Source organism: Lycium ferocissimum, chromosome 5 (genome assembly GCF_029784015.1).
Source record: "Lycium ferocissimum isolate CSIRO_LF1 chromosome 5, AGI_CSIRO_Lferr_CH_V1, whole genome shotgun sequence".
Taxonomy (NCBI): domain Eukaryota; kingdom Viridiplantae; phylum Streptophyta; class Magnoliopsida; order Solanales; family Solanaceae; genus Lycium; species Lycium ferocissimum.
The window spans coordinates 19,465,629-19,487,904 of NC_081346.1; the positions used below are offsets into that span (position 1 = coordinate 19,465,629).

General features: G+C 35.1%; 2 protein-coding genes and 1 pseudogene across 3 annotated transcripts; 2 read left to right on the forward strand and 1 right to left on the reverse strand.

Annotated features, from left to right (window-relative positions):
- The first annotated feature begins 1,695 nt into the window (after positions 1 to 1,695).
- On the forward strand, positions 1,696 to 6,754 carry LOC132056382 (putative receptor-like protein kinase At3g47110; annotated as a pseudogene).
- Positions 6,755 to 8,091: 1,337 nt separating this feature from the next.
- Positions 8,092 to 8,735, reverse strand: LOC132058280 (uncharacterized). Its single transcript, XM_059450830.1, has one exon. The coding sequence runs from the start codon at positions 8,605 to 8,607 to the stop codon at positions 8,236 to 8,238; it is 372 nt and encodes a 123-aa protein (XP_059306813.1). The 5' UTR covers positions 8,608 to 8,735; the 3' UTR covers positions 8,092 to 8,235.
- Positions 8,736 to 14,225: 5,490 nt separating this feature from the next.
- LOC132056383 (putative pentatricopeptide repeat-containing protein At2g01510) lies at positions 14,226 to 17,902 on the forward strand. 2 transcript variants are annotated; one of them, XM_059448544.1, is made up of 2 exons: positions 14,226 to 14,519; positions 14,614 to 17,902. In XM_059448544.1, the coding sequence occupies exons 1-2, from the start codon at positions 14,464 to 14,466 to the stop codon at positions 16,997 to 16,999; spliced, it is 2,442 nt and encodes an 813-aa protein (XP_059304527.1). In that variant the 5' UTR covers positions 14,226 to 14,463; the 3' UTR covers positions 17,000 to 17,902. The 2 variants fall into 2 exon arrangements, with proteins under 2 accessions (XP_059304527.1, XP_059304528.1); XM_059448545.1 differs by having other exon boundaries at positions 14,226 to 14,415.
- The last annotated feature ends 4,374 nt before the right edge of the window (positions 17,903 to 22,276 follow it).

The following is a 22,276-nucleotide window of genomic DNA, read 5'->3' on the forward strand; positions in this document are numbered from 1 at the left end:
TATAGAGTTTATAATATAGAAATATATATGATCATGTCTTTTCAATTATCTATCCTAATATATTATTAAATGGTTTGATTTTCATATTTGAGTTCAAATGAAATTTGAATTTTGAATGAAGTTCCAATTTCCTTTCACGTTTTTACCGCTTTAAATTTAGCATTATCGTGACTTTTCAAATAAAAGCAGTTGGTTAGAGTGAATAAGTTGATAAAGCAATCTTGAATTTGAATCTATATCCTCATAAAGTGATAAGTATACGAATTGAATTAAAATATATTTTTTAAAAAACTCATGAAACATATCCTATCTTCATTTTTGGAGTATTGAGATGATTCATTTTTTATAAAATACAAATGTCAACCATTTCAACTGCATCTCTTATCACAGAAAAATGATTCTCAAGTGCATGAGGTTGAAGGAAAATCATAGAGTTATGTTTGAAAATTGTGAATTTTGCAAGTGCTAATTACATTAGATTGTCCTTGAAAACTAAATACACGAGCAGGTAATGTGTTTTTCTAAATGCTTATACATATTTGAGGGCATCTAAATTTCTGAGTGTTGCATTCAGATGTTAAACTTCGGTTATTAAGTATGCTATAAGAATATTAATTATTTCTTAATGGTGTATCGCAAGGAGAGTAGCATTAAATGATATTCAAGAGTCTAAGTGGCGAGCTAATAAACACGTGACATTTACTGCAATATTTAGTAGCAAGTGTAAATAAGTGTCATTAACTTTTGAATTAGATTTTGGACAATAATTTATTTTATTTGACTTGAATAAAATTATTTTTTGAATTATAAAGATAAATATAAAAACTATGAGGTTATGGTGTTTTTTGTGTGATTCAAACCTAACCACATGATTCATTCCCTTTTATAATTCAATTACTTTTTGGTCACGGAAATAATATAGCGTAAAGAAACAAAATGATAGGTGAAATATTGTGATGATAATTAAATTTAATATCAAACAGATAATTAAATGATTATTACCACTAATTTCCATTAACATTATATCTAAGTTGGTTTGGCACTAGATGCGCGCATCCGTTGCTTATGAGAACGTAGTTTCGGATGTTGGTGCGAGATATGATATATTGTTCTAATACTAGTAACTAGATATTTACATCTTTTAGCATTTGATGTTAAGAATAGAGAGAGAACATGAGCGCGAGTATGCAGAGGCATCAGTCCATTCGTCATCACCTAAATCCTAGGATTCAGAAATACAAATAGAGATATGAGCTTCCACTTAACAATTAACATGCAAAAGTAAAAAAAATGAATTAGGAACCCCCTGTTCAGTGATAATTACTCGTAATGGAAATACGGGTTATCTCGACTACAAGTTTTATTACATCCTTCGTAAGACAATCTTTTCTCTTACCAAACCAGAAAAATAGAAAATGAAACAGAGTATATAATTTCCCGACATCATGGAATTTCAAAGTCAACTCAAGAACTCCAGGGAAAGAAAGAGGCTAGTCAATGTCACTACTTGCGGCTTAACTTTAGGAGTACAAGTGCCTAATCTTCAAGGAAATATCGGAATATAACTAGGATTACATCTAGTCTGAATAAGGGCAGGATTAAATATATGACAGGGAAATGATTCCCCGTACTTCCATCAAATATTCTGCTTAGTCCATGGATCTAAGGTCAGAAAAAATTATGTTTTTCTCAGCAATGTCTTAGTCAATGAGCATCTTGTATTTCATATGTGCTTTTCTGACGTTGTTCCAAAGTTATTAAAAAAAAACTGGCTGGATTTATGCATTTACATTCTTACTGCACTTTTGTATGGCCACGTACCACAGAAGTACAGTTAATCCACCTTCAGCCATACTTAGCTTTCTACAGGTTCCAACTTACGTGAAACAACTTGATGTCATTGTTACCGTTGTTCTTATGCAGACATTGCAATTGCGTATAAAGGCACTATAGTAGTGACTAAGTCGCAACTTGCAGCTTAAAATTGATACAAGTACATATGCTGTATTTGAGTTTGAAAGAGAAAAAGACAAGCAAGCGTATTTTATTCAGAACGAGAAACATAGCAATTCCAGCATATCCCTATTCTGAATAAGTTAACTTACAGAGAAAAGACTGGAATTAACTTACATAAAGCAGTTCTATTATTAGTCAACCCAACTCTTGATTAAGAAAGAAATTAGTCAACTCTCCCCTTACCTTGCGTGCACCAGAAGGTCGTGACTTCTTCAATTCCATTTCAAAAGCTGCACAATTTTTAATGCATATATTAAAGAAAACATTAGGAGGATCAAGCACCAAAGTCAGAATCAAAATTGATGAAAAATGTTAACAAAAAATATTTTTGTTGATATGCCATTGGTAACTTGTTTCATAGGTCTTATACCACGTAGTGGTGCTCCAATACCAAAAACAACATTTCTGAGAGCTATCATCTCTTGCTCCTTGACATTTTCCAATGGAAGTTTTACCAACAAGTTTTAATTTCCATACTGGCTATCCATGATGTGTTTCTTGTGTTCTTAATTCTCATTTTTTCCCCCAAAATGCTGCAGCAGCTACTTTACTTCGCAATGAAACTGAAAAACTTGCCTTACTTGGATTCAAGTCCCAAATAACTGAGGACCCATCAGGAGTTTTCGCCTCTTGGAACGAATCTGTTGATTTCTGTCAGTGGACTGGAGTAAAATGTGGCCTGAGACAGGAAAGAGTCATCAGTTTGAATCTAAAAGGGCTGACGCTGGCAGGTACGATCTCAGGTCATCTCGGAAATCTTTCTTTGCTCAATTCTCTTGACCTTGCAGAAAATTCCTTGCACAATGAAATACCTCAACAACTCAGCAGGCTGTGAAGGCTTCAAAACCTGAATTTAAGTTTTAACTATCTAAGAGGGGAAATTCCAGTTAATCTATCACATTGTGTTAACCTCGAGAGTCTTGTCCTGGACCACAACAATCTTGTGGGTCAGATTCCATACGGAGTTGGATCATTAACGAAGTTAGTGAGATTGTATCTCAGAAATAACAATCTGACAGGAGTCTTTCCAGGTTCTATTGGAAATCTTACATCTTTACAAGAGTTATATTTATCGTACAACAATCCAGAGGGAGAAGTACCAGCTTCTCTAGCTTGATCGACCAAGTTGAGACTGCTTGGATTGTCGGTAAATAGCTTATCCGGAGAGTTCCCTCCTTCGTTATACGATTTGTCATCCCTGGAATTAATATCACTTTCCTTTAACAACTTCTCTGGTAATCTCAGACCCCATTTTGGCCATTACTTGCCTAATCTCCAAAGACTTTACTTGGCGAACTGTCAATTCATTGGCTCCATACCATCCTCTTTGGCCAATGCTTCAAAATTGCTACAGCTTGATTTTCCTGTAACCAATTTCACTGGAAATATACCCAAGGGTTTTAGTAACTTGCAAAATTTGTTGTGGCTCAATGTTTGGAGTAACCATCTTGGATACGATGAGCAGGAATGGGTGTCAAAGGTACGGTTCGGGCGGTTATTTTATAAAATTTATACCATGCCAATTTTTCGGTTATTTGATTTTGTAGAACCAAAATTAGACTTTTCGAAACCGTCCCATCATCTCGGTTTCTCTTCGGTATCGGTACGGTTCGGTTAATTTTCAGTTTTATTTTTTATTTTTTAGAAAAAGAACATGTTATAATCACTAGTAAAAGTTAAAGACACAATATCATGCATACTTTTATATTGCTTTGGCAAAAAATTTCTAGACATTTTTACTATTTAAAGCGTGATGAATCAAGAAAACATAAAAGAAGACAAGAATAAAGATTGATCTTACTATTTTATGAAAGGGTAAAGCAATGTTAAGTAAAGACAAAAATTATAATTTAGATCGCACCAGGAGAAAAAAATCAATCAAGATGGGACTCAACAACAGAGTTTACTAAGATTAAATATCTAATAAGATAAATTTAAAATCATCTGATAAGAAAGATATCTAATATTTTGTAGCTTTCTACCCAAGATCGTTCGAATACCTTGTAACTTACAAGCTAGTTACTACTCGAAATGGTAGAACTAATTTAATTAGAAGTAGTATAATAGGTTTCAACGTAGGAACTTTAGGTGTTAATTATGTTGCCGACTTGTAGTCATTTTCATCATCCCGAGCTCAAGGCGAATTTTTTTAATATTTTATTATATTTAAATTTAATATATAGAATATATTTTACACATATAAACATATTCGGTACGGTTCGGATTTTTTTCGGTTCATTTTTCTAAAATTAAAAACCAACCTAATTATTCGGTACGGTTATAAATTTATATAAAAACCGTCGGTTTTATTAAAAAAACCTAAAAAATGGTTTGGTACCGTACGGTTCGGTCGGTTAAATCGGTTTTTTGAAAACCATTGACACCCCTAAGCAGGATGACCTTGACTTTGTAAATTCTCTTACCAATTGCAGCAGCTTACAAATGCTCCATTTTGGGGACAACCAGCACGGAGGTACATTACCCCATTCAATAGCCAACCTTTCTAGTCAGTTACAACGCCTACTCTTCTTCGGAAACAGAATTGGTGGAAGCATACCCAGAGAGATCTCAAACCTGGTGAATTTGAATCTACTTGACATGGGTAACAACAATCTTACAGGTAGCATTCCCGATTCTATTGGAAGACTTACAAACTTGGGAAGTCTCAACTTGGTTAACAATCTCTTGACAGGGGTCATCCCTTCTTCAATAGGAAACCTCACTAAACTCGGGTACCTTCTTTTGGGACTTAACAGGTTAGAGGGTAACATACCTTCAACCTTGGGAAACTGTAACCAACTGCTAAGATTGGACACTGCTGATAACAAACTGACTGGAACTATACCACAACAACTTATTGCTCTCTCATCCCTGACAAAAATTTATGCATATTATAACCTCTTCAACTGGTCCGTTGCCGGTGTATATTGGTAACTGCAGTCATCTTACTTTTCTTGATTTTTCTTACAACAATTTTTCGGGTATGATTCCACAAACTCTGGGAAAATGCTTGACCTTGGGGGAAATCTATATGAAGGGAAACTCCCTCCAAGGGACCATTCACTATTTAGAAGATTTACACGAATCTCCAGTCCTTGGATCTTCCCCTAAACAACCTTTCAGGGCCAATCCTCACTTCATTGCAAATCTTACTTCCTTACTCTACTTACCTTTTAACAATCTAGAGGGTGAGGTTCCTGTCACCGGAATATTTTCAAATGCCAGTGCTGAAGTATTTCTCGGGAACCCAAAGCTCTGTGGTGGGATTCAAAAGCTGCATTTACGACCTTGTGTTTATCAAGAAACTCAAAAGACACAGAAGAAGCATGTACCTAATTGTTTTTGCTGCTTCATTTTCAATCCTGGCCTTGTTAGTAGTTTTCCTTTGTTGGAAAAGAAATTTGAAAGATCAACCAGAACCAGAAGATAGGTCTGAATCTGCATGTTTCTACCCCAATATTTCTTATGAAGAGCCCCGCATTGAAACTTATGGATTTTCTTCTGAATATCTTATTGGCTCTGGAAGTTTTGGAACGGTTTACAAGGGAACTTTTACCTCTGATGGAATGGTCGTTGCTGTCAAGGTACTCAATCTCCAGTATCCAGGTGCTTCAAAAAGCTTCATAGCAGAATGCCAAGCGCTGAGAAACATTAGGCGCCGAAACCTTGTCAAGGTCATCAGCGCATGCTCAAGTTCTGATTTCAAGGGAAATGAGTTTAAAGCTTTAGTCTTTCAGTTCATGCCAAAAGGGAACTTGGATGAATGGCTACATCCAGAAAAGGAGACACGGAAGAGAAGCTTGACCATACTTCAGAGAATGAATATCATAATAGATGTGGCTTCTGCGCTTCACTATATTCAACATCAGTGCCAAACACCCATGATTCCCTGTGATATAAAACCACAGAATATTATTCTTGATGAAGATCTCACAGCTCATCTGGGTGATTTCGGTTTGGTGAGGCCCATTCCTGGATTCAGTAATAAACTTCTGAATCTACATCAGTTTAGCTCACTTGGAGTTATGGGAACCATTGGCTATGCAGCTCCAAGTAAAGTTTCAAAGTAAAACAAAACAAAAACTGCGAATACACCATATGTTTTCTTTTAAAGATAGTGGTCTAATTATAAGCTGAACTTGCTTGTTGCAGAATATGGCATGGGTGGTAAGGTCTCCATTTTAGGAGATATGTACAGTTTTGGGATTCTAATATTGGAGATATTCACGGGAAGAAGACCCACAGTCCACAGACACTTTGTTCCAAGAAAGCTAACAAATCCTATTGGAATTACTCTGTCATTTTCCCCCCCAAGTAGTATGCATAAACCACTTTCTCAAAACAGCATTACCAGATAGAGTTATGGAGATCCTAGACAAAACAGCTTTACATGGTGAGATGATGAAGAAAGCAACCAATGGATATAAACACTGGGCCAGTATCAAGAATGAACGGATGGAATGCTTGGTTGACATACTTGAGATAGGAGTTGCATGTTCACCTGAATCCCCAAGAGACAGATTGACCATGAGACAAGTTTACAGTTAGTTGACGGCAATAAGAGAAAGATTTCTAGGAGCAGAAGATGTATGAAGAGGGAACTGAGGCCAAAAGTTACAAGTGAAAGCATTGGATTTAATCTAAATGTTTTCCAGATGTTATCTTTGCAATGAAACAAATATACCAACAACCATCTTTTTCTTCACTGCAAATTCACAGCACAACTTTGGTCTTTGTTCTTCAACCTGACAGAGACTCACTGGACTATGCCTGATCATACTGCAGATTTACTAAGTTCTTGGATGAGAAGAGGAGGCAGCAAGAGCCAGAAAAAATGGTGGAGGATGATCCCTCATTGTATTTGGTGGACTATTTGGAAAGAAAGGAATGAAAGGTGTTTTGAAGATAGATCCAATTCCATTCAGAAAGTCAAATGGAATTGTATAGTATCTTTCTACTTTTGGTGTAAAGAAATCGGATTAGAAGATATGGATCAGTTTGTAGATTTATTAAGATCAATGTAAGTATTTCTTTTACTCTTTTTGTCCTTAGTTTAACTCTTTTTGGTGGTCTCCAGCATATCCTAAATGCTGAGGAATACAATTTACCAGTTTCAAAAAAAAAAAAAAAAGTTTTATTAGTCTCACATTCTGTCTATTTGGTAAGAAAATATTTTATTAAAGATGAAGTCGCTGTAATATTTGCAGTATGCAGAAAAGCTAATGTAGTATCAAATTTGTTGTTACTTAATAACTTCAATTTAGGAACATCAGATGTTACTCCCTCCATTCCATAATAAGTGTCTCTTTTAGCTCATGCACGTCCCTTAAGAAATTGTTCACTCCTAGAAAATTAGGAGTGTTTTTACCAACTTACCCCTAACTATATTTTAAGTTAACATTGGGTATTGAGTAGTAATTAATGAATCTTGATTATTTAAACAAGGGCAATTTTGGAAGAATCTGCTCAAAATATTCTTGAAATCCTAAGTAGTCACTTATTTTAAAACAAAATAAAAAGCCTAAATGGTCACTTAATATGGAATGGAGGGAGTAGTTCTTAACTTCTAACTAGGGATCAAAAAAACAGGATGCATGTAATAAACCACGGAAAGGTAGACCACAGCCTATCCAGAAAGTTAACAAAATTAGTTAATGCAGGTAATTGAGGGAGAACTCAGCTCTACAGAATGCTTGATTCAATAATTGTATTGCTTACTAAAATTCCTACAAACAGTTTATTTGATAAGGATAAGGAAGGATGCAACACGAGGACTTCCGGGGGTCACCCATCATAGTATTACTCTCGCTCAATCACGCTTTCAAAAGGGCATTATCAGATCTGATAATAAATATAAAGCAAATTAGTGTCATTAATAGTAATCTCAAAACACTCACCCCTACCTAAAATTAAATCTCTGTTTAGTTAGCAATTCTCCTTAACAAGAGATTAAAAATTAGCAAACTGACTAAATATTGTGTCAAAGTAAATTATAACTCATTGATAAAGGAGAATTACGCAGACAACCATTAAGGTTCGAATTAGCAAATCAGTAAGCGCAACAACACTCAAAAGTATCCGTAATCAAAGATTAACTACTCTCCAGTACACAATTCCATTGATACAGGCAATAAAGCCGGAGCAAAAACTCTAGTAATTTGAACCTGAAATAGTGAAATTACAAGGATTAAACAGAACAGTACCTAAAAAGCTAGGGATTCATTTACAATAACGGTCAGCTTTCTTCTTAACCCGGTCATCAAGGGCATCTTCAACGGACTTAGCTTTAGCATTCGGGTCATACCCGAATTTCTTGGCTTCAACAGGGAACAAATCATCGTATTTCCTGCGCTTAGCAGCGTCAATAGTATAAACATCCTCGGAAGCATCGGGTTGTTGTGGTTGTTGTTCGGTAGCAGCAAGGGCGGCGTCACCGGTTAAAGGCTCATCGGAAACGACGTCGTTAGAGGAGGAGGATTTGTTCTTTTTTTTCTTGTTTTTCTTTTTGTCGATTGATTTGCTGAGGGTGGCTACTGAGCCGCCTTTGAACATCAAACGACCTCCTTTCACTCTCTCGTAGGGGTCCGACATGGTTCGTTGCTTTCTTCTTCGCAGCTATGAAGTTCAAGCGGAAAGGGTTCTCGAGGGGTTAATTCTTGTTGATTTCCTAATTTGACAGGTTGTAAGAATTTTGTGACACGAATTATGGAAAAGGAATAAAACAAAGGTAATTTGAGTTGGAATAAGGGCGTGTTTGGAAAGCCTCGTAATTGGAATGTCACGACCCAAACCGATGAGTCGTGACGAGTGCCTGATCTCTAATAACCAAGCACCCCTATACTTGTACCTGGAACTCACTGAAGGATAGGGTGGCCCATATATGACTTAAAAAGAATTATATTGACTTATACAATAACAACACCATGAGATATGCATCAAAAACCATCAACCATCGTTGTATATTTTTATATATACTGAAAATAACAATGCAAGCCGACTAGGCTTCCACATATGCTATACAACAAAAGAGTGAGAGCCGACAAGGCTACATCACGTGCCAACTATATACAACTGTCTACAGACCTCTAATGGAATAGAAAATTGTAGAAAGGACGGGACGAGGCCCTGCCATACCCATATATGCATATACATCTCAAAATGGCATACCAAAAATAGACTGCAGCTCCGGATCAAGTGGAGCGCATCGACTACCGAGGAATAAGGGAGTCAGTACGGATAATGTATTGAGTATGTAAGGCATAAGAACAACAAGAATATAAGGTCATGAAAGACATCTAAAACATAAAAGCTAATCTCAATATCTGTATGCATCTGTAGATAAACATCTGGGAGTATCTGCATAACTCTGTATAACTGATAGTGCCTCTGAGGGCGTATGATATGCATAGGTCATAATATAACTGTTAGTGTTGTGGAACGTACATCCCAATCCATATATCATATGTTAGTACCGAGGAACGTACGACCCGATCCATATATCATATATTAGTGCCGAGGAACGTATGGCCCGATCCATATATCATCATCATCATCATCACTGTGCACCAGCTGATCAGGTGGTAATGCGTATATAACGCCTATTCCTTTCCCCAAACCCCATACCCCATACATATAATATACGCGTATATAACGCCTTCTGGTCAAGGGTCAATATGCATATGTATAATAAATGCAATGCATGAGTATAATGAGTAACTAGAACTCTCAGAGTGACATAAGGTCGTACTACCTCCGATAGACATTTTTCGAGTTAACATCATCAATTTATGAAATCTCAAGACCCAAGAACAGAAGGAACAATCATAAAAAGGGGTATAGGAATATCAAAGACTAAAGTACTCCTAATGCCTCTAAGAGTAGAGTAATATAGAAGCTCGTTTACTCGTTTGTTCGCTCATATCATAAGATCATGCCAAAATGAAAGAAAGGATAGCCTTAACATACCTTGAAGCGTATCTAATCGTCAAACTTCTACTTCTCGAACTAGTAAATCTACAATCAAGATAACATAGGCCATAATTAGCCCCTTTACAACACTTATTATCCTATTCAAGTACGAAAGGAACTTAATGAATTTCGGACCGCATCTCCTTCGTAAACTTAATAATCCTTCAATTCCAATTCAACCCAACCATCAACAACAACGTCAACAATAAAAATATCAATTCCTACGTATCAAAATATAATCAATTCTACTCCAAATCCTCTCCCAAAACAACCTCTTGTCTCAACTTGACCCTTATTCAACTTACTACTTTCATAACTATGCCCTTTACCTAAAATCACTAAAACTCTTGATAATTAACTTAAACACAAGGGTAAGAATCATATACATACCAAGTTCCACCAAGAATTTAATCAAACTTCCAAGTTCCAACAACTTTCAACCTTCTTCACTAGCTCGGGTTTTACGAGTTTGGATCTTACTAAAACTCCTCCAATTTGATGGAAAATGTTGAGGTTAAATATATTAGGGTTTTCTCTTGGTTTGGAGGATGATAAAATGAGAATTAAAACGTGAGGGGCATTTATATAGAAGTGGAATAAAAGGGTTCCAGTGGTGCGGTTTGACGCGCGGGTCGACGGCCCATAGACACGTCGTTGGCCGTCGACTTGCAACGTCAATCAGCCACCTGGAGAATTAGAGACGGTGGTGTGTGGACGGCGTGGAGTGACGCCCGTCGACACGTCGACGGTCCGTCAAAGGGGACTGGTTTCCTGCTTGTTCCCTGAGTCGCTCCAACTCCCGTCAATTTGATTCGTTTAGCTTCTAATCCTACCGTATTGCAAAGAACGTATACTTATAATTTGGTACACGTGAGGTAAGGCACTTAATAACTCAAAACTCGGGTACGGATCTCCATACTAAGGGTATAAACCACCCGTAGGCCAAGGACTTTCTTGCGACGAAAACGAGAGGTGTAACATGGAATTGGTGTAATTACTAGGCAGTCTAGTAATATTACTAGTAATTACACTACAACGACCTTTTTTTTGTCATAGCATAATTACAGTGTAATTATAAGCATATTATTTGGTTGCACAAGTGTAATTACACAGTTAGTTTAATTTAATAATAAAATTTAATTATAAAAAAATTTAAAACTAAAATTTAAAAAATGTTTGCCTTTATAAATAATATTAAATTATTTAATAACACATTGTTTCTTGAAAATATATTAAGTAATAATCATATATTTGTAACTAATATTGTAAAAAAAATTGATATATATATATATATATATATTTCAAATTAATAATATTTAATTTTAATTAATTATAAAATTTAAAGGAAGACATTTTTTATGAGAACGTCATGGATTGGATGTTTGACAAAAAAAAAATTATAAATATAATGCCATAGCATTATTCAAATGTTTGACACAAAAAAATCATCAACTCTAAGTGAAATGACAAGTCAATAGTATTAATTTAAATTGAAAATATGACCTCAATTCAAAATCCAAAAGAACAAGTTTAACATAATACTCTTATGTTAAATTCCAACATTACATAAGTAAGTTCCAACGTAACTTAAGTAAATAATTCAAAAGAAAGGGAAAATATAAATCTATAACCTCATTCACAACGAAATTCTACTTTAATAACATCAATCGTTATATGCAAGTTTGTTAATGACTCATTCTTTCCAATATTAAGAGGCGTAGTTTCAAAAATTAGAATAATAACACGGTTATGTTAAATGAACAAAATAAAATTAAAAAATACGAGCAATTACATGGAACCACAAAAAGTAAAAGTTGGAATGAGAAGAAAGGAAATGAAAAATACATTTAAAAAAAAAAAAATAATTAAAAAGTAAAAATAAAAAAGAAATTAAAATAATAGAATAAAGAATATATAAAAAATAAAAAGAAATTAAAACAATAGAAATTAAAAAATAAAACAAAAAAGAAACAAACTAAAAAATAATCCTGTAATTACAGGGTGTAATTACACCCAATTCTCAACCCTCCCTTGAGAATTGGAGAATGTAATTACACCCTCTCAATTACACCCAATTCCCACCTAACTGTGTAATTACTTGGTCAAACAAACAAGTCAAATTGTGTAATCACACCCAATTCCAATTACCTGGGTGGCTTTCCAAACAGGCCCTAAGGGTCGATAGTGTTAAAAGTTGATATTATTTTCTGTTGGTTAGGTCAATTAATAATGGGCAATTTGCACGATTGTCTTATTCGGGGTGGTCTTTAATTTTTGCACTCAAATTGCTGATCTTTAATTTTTGCCTTTCGCCCAAAATATTCTAAGATTCTGTGTTTGAACCCGGCTCAGTCAAAATAAAAACTAATTTCGCAAGGTAGAATTTCATAAAAATTAGGGCTCTTCGGGCTTTTGTAGAATTTCAGCAGAGTAAAAAAAAAAAAAAAGCTGCCTTGCAAAATTTCGCAAGGCGTTTGCTTAAAGCATAATTTTCGCGAAACCTTGCCTTGTGATTTTTTATTTTATTTTTACTGAGTGGGGATTCAAACCCAGAACCTCATTCTTGCTTGCTTTCATTTTTTTTTTGAGAGAGAGCTGCTATACGTCTATTCTCTTTAGACAAATGACTTTCCGCTGGAAAATACAGAGTAGAATTCATCCGTGTGGTGAATGAAAGAACATTCACTGAATGAGTTAACACTAAACCTCCTGCTTTAAGAGAGTAAAGGTATTTTCAGCCACTTTTTCAAGCGAATAACAAAAATTGAAGACCAAAGAATTTGAGGGGCAAAAAAAAAAAAGAATTAATATTCCTCCCCTTTTATAAAATTTATATTTATTTTCTGTTGGTTAAGTCAATTAATATTCCTCCTCTTTTATAAAATTTTCCTCACACTGAACACTGAAATTGATTTAATTGAGAAACACACCCTCCCAACTTTTTATCAATGTTTGGATTTCTAAAGGTTTAATGGACAATTGGACATGTAAAAAATAAATGTTATCTCTACTTGTACCAATATAGAATTTTTACTTGTTTAACTATGGACGTGAAGTAGGGTAAAAAATACTAGTAACATAATTTTTTAGTCGTAAATGAATATATTTTGCAAATTTATTACTCCCACCGTTTTAATGTATGTGTCTTAGACTCTTAGGTTATATTTTGAGAGCTAAAGAATATTTTCTTTGATTATGATTTTTTCAAATACTTTAATTTAAATCATTAACTATTGTGACTTATAGTACTTTTTATGAAGTTTCTATATATGTATATATGAAAAAAAAAATTGAAGGTTTATCTTTGAGTTCACATCAAATTAGTTAATTCGAGCTTAAATCTACCACCTGTGAGATTACACTGAGTATGTTATCGTTGTTACTTTGATCAAGCCATATAAATTGAAACAAAAAAAGTATTATGTAATTCCTATTAAAAAAGATCAGGTTAAAAATGTAAACAATACTTGAATAATTCTTAACCATCCATTATTGTACAACTATTTTTGCCAACCACCTCTACTGACCATCAACATGCCAATCATCACAATCGTGCCCAATCACAACTATCAACTACTATCTATCATTGTTATTGTTGTTGCCAACCACTACCACCACCACCTTCACCTTCACCTTCACATGCACAATCACTACTAGCAATCACCATTACTGCTAACCACTTCCACCACTACAACTATAACCACTACAGTAACCAACAACATTTGTTACCATCAACCACCGTCCCTAATTACACCACCTTGCATCCTAATATGTTGTAAATATAATATCTAAATTATTTATTTAAAATTTTGCATTTATTAGGGGTAACTTTTAACAGTTATAAATTATAAACATTTAGATGTTCAGAAAACAAACCGTCTTAATCATGTAATATTCATATAGATTTACAATATTTTAATATTCAATTCAATAAATTTATTCTTACGAAAAGAACACCCCTTAATATTATTACAGGTAACGTTTTGTCCGTTAAAGTTTATTACTTTAATGTAAAAAGAATAGTTTTATGGCTTTAATGTTTAATAGTAAAATCAGTTATAAATATGATCAAATTATTTTGTAACTTTAATATTACAGTGAATAAAATTCAATAAACCCCATTCCTACATTTGGAGCAACGCAATTGCCATTTTACTACTGATATAAAGAAAAAAGATTGAAATTTACAATTATATATTTTTTTTAAAAGAGTTTAACTTATATATTATTATGATACTATTTACCTTATACTAACAGATAATTTATCATACTTTTACAACGGTTACTTTGAATATTTCTTTGAGTTCTCTGCCCATTTTCATTTTCACAGTGACTAATGGCCTTTACTGTTTAAGCGCCACTTAATCTTTTTAATTTTTCAACGTTTGTTAATTGGCTGAAAGCATCAGTGCAAGTCTGCTACCAATGATGGTTAGTTCCAATTAAGAAAATTCTAAAAATTTAATCTTTTCAGTTACAATGGGATATTTAAGAGTTAGGATGATTCCCAAGAGATTCTACTGTAGCCTCATCAGGTTTTTTTCTTTGTTGTTATTACTACTATTTTTTATTCATTCATGGCATCTGTTTTATAAATATTTTAATAAAATGGTGATTTATTAAATGCAGTGACCTTATTGCTGATGTTGCAGTAGATACCCGCATGGTTAAAACAGGTTTTGACCCGGAAATATCTCGCTTTAACTTCCAACTGAAAGATTTGGTAAGAGCGAATCAAATAGCAAAAGCACGTCAACTGTTTGATAAAATGCCTAGCAAAAACACTTGTTCTGTGAATATGATGGTTTCGGGTTATGTGAAGTCACGCAATCTTCCTCTTGCTAGGGATTTATTCGATAGCATGATCTCTCGTAATGAAGTTTCATGGACTACAATGATTGGTGGTTACTCTCAGAATAATCAGCCCGATGAAGCGTTTAATCTTTACATGAAGATGTGTAGGTCGGGGGTTAAGCCAGATCATATCACCTTTGCAACTCTCTTATCAGGTTTTGATGATACGACGACTTTAAAAGAATTAGTTCAGATTCATGCCCATATCATTAGATTTGGATTTAGTGCAAGTCTTATTGTTTTCAACAGTCTGGTAGATTCGTACTGCAAAATTTGCTGCCTCGATATAGCGTCTCAACTCTTCAGTGAAATGCCAACTAAAGATTCAGTAAGCTTCAATGTTATGATAACAGGGTACACAAAATATGGTTTTCGTGAAGAAGCATTAAAGGTTTTTATGCAAATGCAGAGGATGGGTTTTCAGCCTTCAGATTTTACTTTTGCTGCAGTTCTAGGTCTGAGTGTTGGATCAGACAATGTTATTTTTGGCCAACAAATTCACGGACTTGCCATCAAGGCCAGCTATGTCTGGGACATATTTGTTGCTAATGCATTGCTTGATTTCTACTCTAAGCATGACTGTATTGATTTCGCGAAGAATCTCTTTGATGAGATGCCCGAGTTAGATGGTGTTTCGTATAACATAATTATCACAGGTTATGCATGGAATGGGCAGTATGAGAAATCATTTGATCTCTTCAAAAGGCTACAGTGTACATCATTTGACAGAAAGAATTTTCCTTTTGCCACGATGTTGAGTGTAGCTGCGACAGAAGTAAATTTAGCAACGGGAAGGCAAATCCATGCACAGGCAGTGGTGACAACAGCTGATTCAGAAGTTCAAGTAGGAAATGCCCTTGTTGACATGTATGCAAAGTGTGACAAATTTGAGGAGGCCAACAGAATATTTGCAAATCTGGCATACAGAAGTTCTGTCCCATGGACAGCCATAATCTCAATATATGTTCAGAAGGGTTTTCATGAGGAGGCACTCAAGATGTTCAAGGAGATGAATAGAGAAAATGTTCACGGTGACCAGGCAACTTTTGCTAGCACTTTAAAAGCTTCAGCTAATTTGGCTTCAATTTCTCTTGGGAAACAATTACACTCATCTGTGATCAGACTGGGATTGATGTCTAGTGTTTTTTCTGGCAGTGTTCTTGTAGACATGTATGCAAAATGCGGGTCCATGAAAGATGCAATTGAAGTTTTCAAAGAGATGCCTGATAGGAATATAGTATGTTGGAATGCACTGATCTCGGCATATGCTCAGAATGGTGATGCTGAGGCCACATTTAGCTCCTTCAGGGATATGATTGAATCAGGTCTCTATCCCGATTCTGTTAGTTTTCTCAGTGTCCTAACTGCCTGCAGTCACCGTGGGCTTGTTGAAAAGGCACTATGGTATTTCAATTCCATGACTCAAGTATATAATCTTGATGCAAGGAGAGAACATTATGCAAAAATGATTGATGTGTTATGTAGAAGTGGACGATTTAATGAAGCAGAGAATATGATTTTTGAAATGCCATTCGAGCCGGATGAGATCATGTGGTCCTCAGTTTTAAACTCATGCAGAATTCATAAGAATCAAGATCTTGCCAAAAAGGCTGCTGACCAACTTTTCAAGATGAATGCTCTCAGAGATGCTGCTGCCTATGTCAACATGTCTAACATATATGCAGAAGCAGGCAAGTGGGAAAATGCGGCAAAAATCAAGAAGGCTATGAGGGAACGGGGAGTTAAAAAGGTCACTGCGTATAGCTGGGTTGAAATTGACCACAGAGTTCATATATTCACTGCAAATGATAGAACCCATCCACAAACTGAGCAGATTAGAAGAAAAATTGACTCATTGGTTGAGCTAATGGACAAGGAAGGATACAAGCCTGATACAAGTTGTACCCTTCAAAATGTGGATGAAGAAATGAAAATAGAATCACTCAAATATCACAGTGAGAGGTTGGCCATCGCCTTTGCATTGATTAGTACTCCAGAAGGATCACCCATTATCGTTATGAAAAACTTGCGAGCTTGCGTAGATTGTCATGCTGCAATTAAAGTTATCTCGAAACTTGTTGGAAGGGAGATCACCGTGCGAGATTCAAGTAGGTTCCATCATTTTAGAGATGGATTATGTTCATGTGAGGATTACTGGTGAGATATGGATGGATGATTCTCAGATCATTTAATTCGGTTTGTCCTTTCCCTTCTCTATAATTGAAAGTCATAAAATAGGGAGATTTTGGCAATTTATTCTTCGGGGTTATGATGACAATTGGAATTTCTGTAAGGGATGGCTCAGCCCAATTGCAGATCTTAGATTCAAAACTTGTGGTTGTGAACTATTGCAATTTTTATCTCTCTAAGTTGGGCATTTGTAACTATTCAGAATGAAACTGCATGGAGAACCAAGTTCTACTTTCTCCAGAAGAACACTCCCATTTTTCCAAGAGCTCACTGGTTTTCTCCCTGAACCACGAATTACTAGTGATTTCTACAATAAGAACATGATTTTCTGTCTGGAGAGGGAGGGGTTCTGGTTTCTCTTCTTGGAAATGTAAAAATGACTTTGCCAAGTCTATATCAGTCTCATCTTCAAGATAGCTGGTTGGAAGAGCCTAATTCTAAAATGAGACTGGAGCTGGCAAGAGTTTATAGTGGTACATTTCTACCGCTTTGTATTCAGCAAAGATTCAGAAGAGGTGGTCAGTGGACACCTACCTTCGTGTAGGTAACTTTCCGATTGTTTACTCTCTCATTTCTATCATTGGACAAGAGTTGACAAGAGTAATATGCATCTATTCCAGTTTTTATGAAGTAGACAACAAACTTGTTGTCTATGGAGCATACATACATCTAAAGAGATGCATATGGAAATGAGATTGGTATCGATTTGATTGCCACTAAATCCTACTTGTCAACATTTTTGGTCAATAATGTTTTCTCCTTTTATTCCTGACAATGTGTCCTCCCTCGAAAGGGTAAAAGGATAGCACTTCGTAGTAAGTAAAATATGAAACCAGTGGATTCAAGATGTTATTTGATTTAGAGTTAGTATTCTGTTCCTTCTTCTTTTAGGGTTTCACAGTTAAGTCATTTACAAGTTGTTGGCAGTGGTTACTATCATAATGTTCTCCTCCACAAAATCTGATAGTGATGCCTGAAAAATTCATGCTAAACAGAAATAAAAATAATAGTATAAAAGAAAAAGATATGGAATAATTAATTGTGGTGTAAAGAGGTGAGTTTATCATTACATGCACAATTTTATTCTCTATTATTCTGTAGTGTTTATCCATTCTACTTTTATATTTTCAGCAATCCTAAAGTATATCTAAAGATTAATTCTGTTACACTTGGTTAGCAAATGTAGTTTTAGTCCTGGTCCTTTTGCTTGGAGGATTCTTCAAGTGGTGTATATGGTATCACAGCCAACACAACTCTAACGAGAAAGATCTACAAAAGATTCTTCTCCAAAACACTCGATGGGTACCAACGGTAACAACAACAATTTCAGAGTTGTCAATGCTGACAATACAATCGGTACCAACATCATTATTCAGTTCAGTCCTGCTTCCCAATTACTCATCAAACTCAGCGGTGGTCACAACTTCGTCACTTGGAAAACTCAATTTCCATGCTTATGTATGGCTACAACCTCTTTGGCCATCTCGATGGGACCACTCGGGCCTCAAGTCGCACTATGACCATTGGCACAAGCCTATCTCCCAATACTGCTTTTTTACCTTGGTTCCGTCAGGACTAACTCATTCAAAACGCCCTTATGGCCTCTGTTGAACCCACCATTGTGTTTAATTAGGAGTCTTCTTATTACATCACGATAAACTCTATTTAATTACGTTCTCTATGTTCAATAATATATACAACTTTCCATAGCTTCTTCAAGCTTTTATAAAAGGAAGTTTGAGGATGATAACTCAACTCTTTTCTTGGTTTGTATATTTTTTCATTATTTAAGTATTATCATATGTAATATCAACATAGTATATGTTATAAACTTTGTGATGATCATAGAATGTCTCGTTCTTTTATGTTCTTGTTTTTTGCACGCTTGCTAATTGATGGAGAATAGTTACCTCATTAAGATTAGTAAGTTAAGGACTAGTCCACCTTAAACTTCTCCCTGTTATATGCCTAGTGGCATATAACATATTCCCTTAAAAAAAGTTGATGAACTCTCTCTTTATTAATTAACTAGATGGCGTATGCCCGTGCTGCGCACGGACCCAACACTTTGGATTATATAGTGTATGTATGTGTATATAGTTGTGTATAATTGTAAAGATTTATGTATTGGTAATGATAGTATATATATATATTTTATATTGTTAATAAATATACCTAAATTTGCACTGTCGATGCATATATATAGATGAACATTAATATATATACACAAATGTTATTTGTCTATTAAGTGGAATTATGTGAGCATGATAAAATAGTGAAAAGTAAAAGGAGTGTAGAAGTGACATGTGGTCAAAATCATAATTAATACCTGTCACTTGAAATGACATCATCTGTTGTGATGCAATTTTTATGAGCAGGGGCAAAATAGAGAAAGTACGAATATATTTAATACTAAGCTACAGTAAGATTCTACTTTTAACTAATGTAATATTCAATGACAAATGCTTTGACCAAATTGCCCTTGGTTGCCCTTGGTTGACGATCCCCTTCAACTCATGCTTTTATTATAGTTTAGTTTTAAACAAGGGAATTTGTCTATTACAAATTAAAAACTAAAAAAATGGAAGAAATTGCACATATTGTCCTTCAAATGGGCTGGTATTTAATTTTTGCCTTTAGCAATTAATTTTAGGAATAATTTTAATAATATACAATCCAGCATAAAATATTATATCCACGTAGTTATATTTTTAATTTACATCTGTATAGCCAGCTTTTTTTACAATAGTGTTTATACACACGATATATAACATTTTACACTTACTATAAATAATGTGTCGATCTTATATAAAAGTGTATAATAATGTATAAAAGGGTTATTTTGGGTAATATTAAAAATATGAGTCATTTTAGGTAATATTTTTTCCAAATAGACATAGGCTGTTATTTTTCCTAAATTTTATGCCCAGTGGCCATAAGTTTTTAATTGTGCGGAACATAACTTATGAGATATTATGGTGCAGAAATATAAATTTATACCCCACAAATTTTTTTTGAGGTACAAAAATTAAACAACAACATAAAATAAGGGCATAAGTGACAATAAGCCTAAAAAATGAGAAGAAAGTTTTGGTAGGACTCACAGCACACATGTGGATCCCCAACTTTTTTTTTTTTTTTTTACATGAATAAGGAGGTGGATTTCCTAATTCTTCATGTGGATCCCACGATAATTTTTTTTATCTCTACTATTATAGAAGAGTGGGCCCCACCTTAATTTTTTATTTTTTTTTTAATTTGTACTTGCGAATTGCCCTTCTTTTGGGGTGGTCTTTAAATTTTGCTCCTCATATTTGTGGTCTTTAAATTTTGCCCTTCATATTTGTAATCTTACTTGTTGCAACAACTCACTGATCCGTTGGATTCAGCTTCAGTCCAACAGAACCCAAAAACTGGACCCAAAAAACTGTAGCTGACTCCAACAGATTATTTAGTTGCTGGAACAAGTGTATTACCTGTTGCAACAAGTAATATAATTGTTGCAACAACTCACTAATCTGTTGGACATCTTCAACTGTCTTTGGATTAAACAGAACTCAAAAAACTGAAGCTGACTCCAACAGATTAGTTAGCTGGTGCAACAAGGATAGTACTTGTTGCAACAGGTAATCCACTTGTTGCAACACCTGATTCATCTGTTCCAACAAGTCATTACGTTATTGTATTTTGTTACTATACTGTCATGACCTTTTTTTAAAAAAACAAAATATATTCAGGTAGCATTAATGGGGGACTCAATAACAATAGGTGTTGATTGCCATGGTGAATGGATCGAGAAGAAAAATCGATATATTTGGCGATGGAAGGGTAGTCACATGTTAGAGATGATAGCGATGAGTGTCCAAAGAGATGTTGTGTTTGATGATTTTGTGAACTTAATCATCACCTATCGTGAATTAACCTCAGAACCGAAAGATCTTGGCATCACTTACATGCATAGCTCTTTTGAAAAATCCGTAGGGTCTTGCCTTTTAAGATAACCGATCAGATCGTTTGCGTACTTATTTGAATGATGTAGCTAGGCCCATTTAAGGGTATACGTGGTTGGAAGCCCGTAGAGAACCATAATTTAGGTCAAGACCAACAAGATGTGTTAAATAATAAATTGGACGGGGTGGATATGGATATTCCGTATAATGAAAGTTAAAGGTGAGCCGATTTTTACACCGGAAGTTGCGAGCAGTGCACCGTGTTCTACACAATCTTCACAGTGCAACATGTTCAAGATGATGAAACAGCTTTTATAAAGGAATGTCATTCAAGAACAAGGAACAACTAGCAACTATGTTGAAACTTGCTTGCGTGAAAAAAGATTTCACACTCAAGAAGGTGATTAATTCGCGCACCGCGTATTGCTTTACGTGTACATCCGGAGTGCAAGTGGTGGCCGAGGGCTGAAGCTTTTAAGTTCTCGACATTTTGTATTACAACCTACGTAAAGTATCTCACATGTGGTTCCGAGCATATTACTAGCCATAATCCACACGCCACAAATAAAGTCATTGGTGAATACTTCAAAGATAGGTTTCCCGACGGTAAAGGCCCATCTACAAAAGATACGCGCCAATCATTCCGCACGTAATTGGGTTGTAAGGTAAGTTATTGGAAGGTCCTAAGGGCATGGAGATTGCAAAATCTTTGACAAGGGGGACACATGAGCACGGGTATGCAAGGTTTGACGTGTACCATTATATGCTCGTTCCGCAAATCCAGAAGTAAGACGGCATTGAAGGTTGATGCTAATGGGAAGTTCAAGTACTTTTTTGTAGCCTACAAGGCTTGATGCTTGGTTTTGCGCAAATGAGAAAAGTCATAATTGCGATGGGACATTCAAGAGCAAGTACGAAGGAGCGTTGTTGTCTCCGCCGTGGCGCAAGACGCGGAGAATCATGTTTTTCCCGTGGCATTTTGTGTAGTGGACAAGGAGTGTGATGCCTCGTACAAATATTTTTTTGAACAAATGAGAAGCTTTGTAGATGATACCAAAGAGTCGTGCATAATTTCGATAGGCATCCAAGTATCAAAAAGGCGCTTCAATTGTCTTCCCTTTATCTCATTATGGTTGTTGCATGAAGCACCTTTGGGAAAATCTCCGAACCACCTTTCACAATACGAAGGTCGTATCTCGCCTTTATAAAGCAGCAAAATCGTACAATATAGATGAGTTCAATGACCATTTCAATCAAATCAGAGATATTGTCCCTAGGGCTTCCGAACATCTTGAACG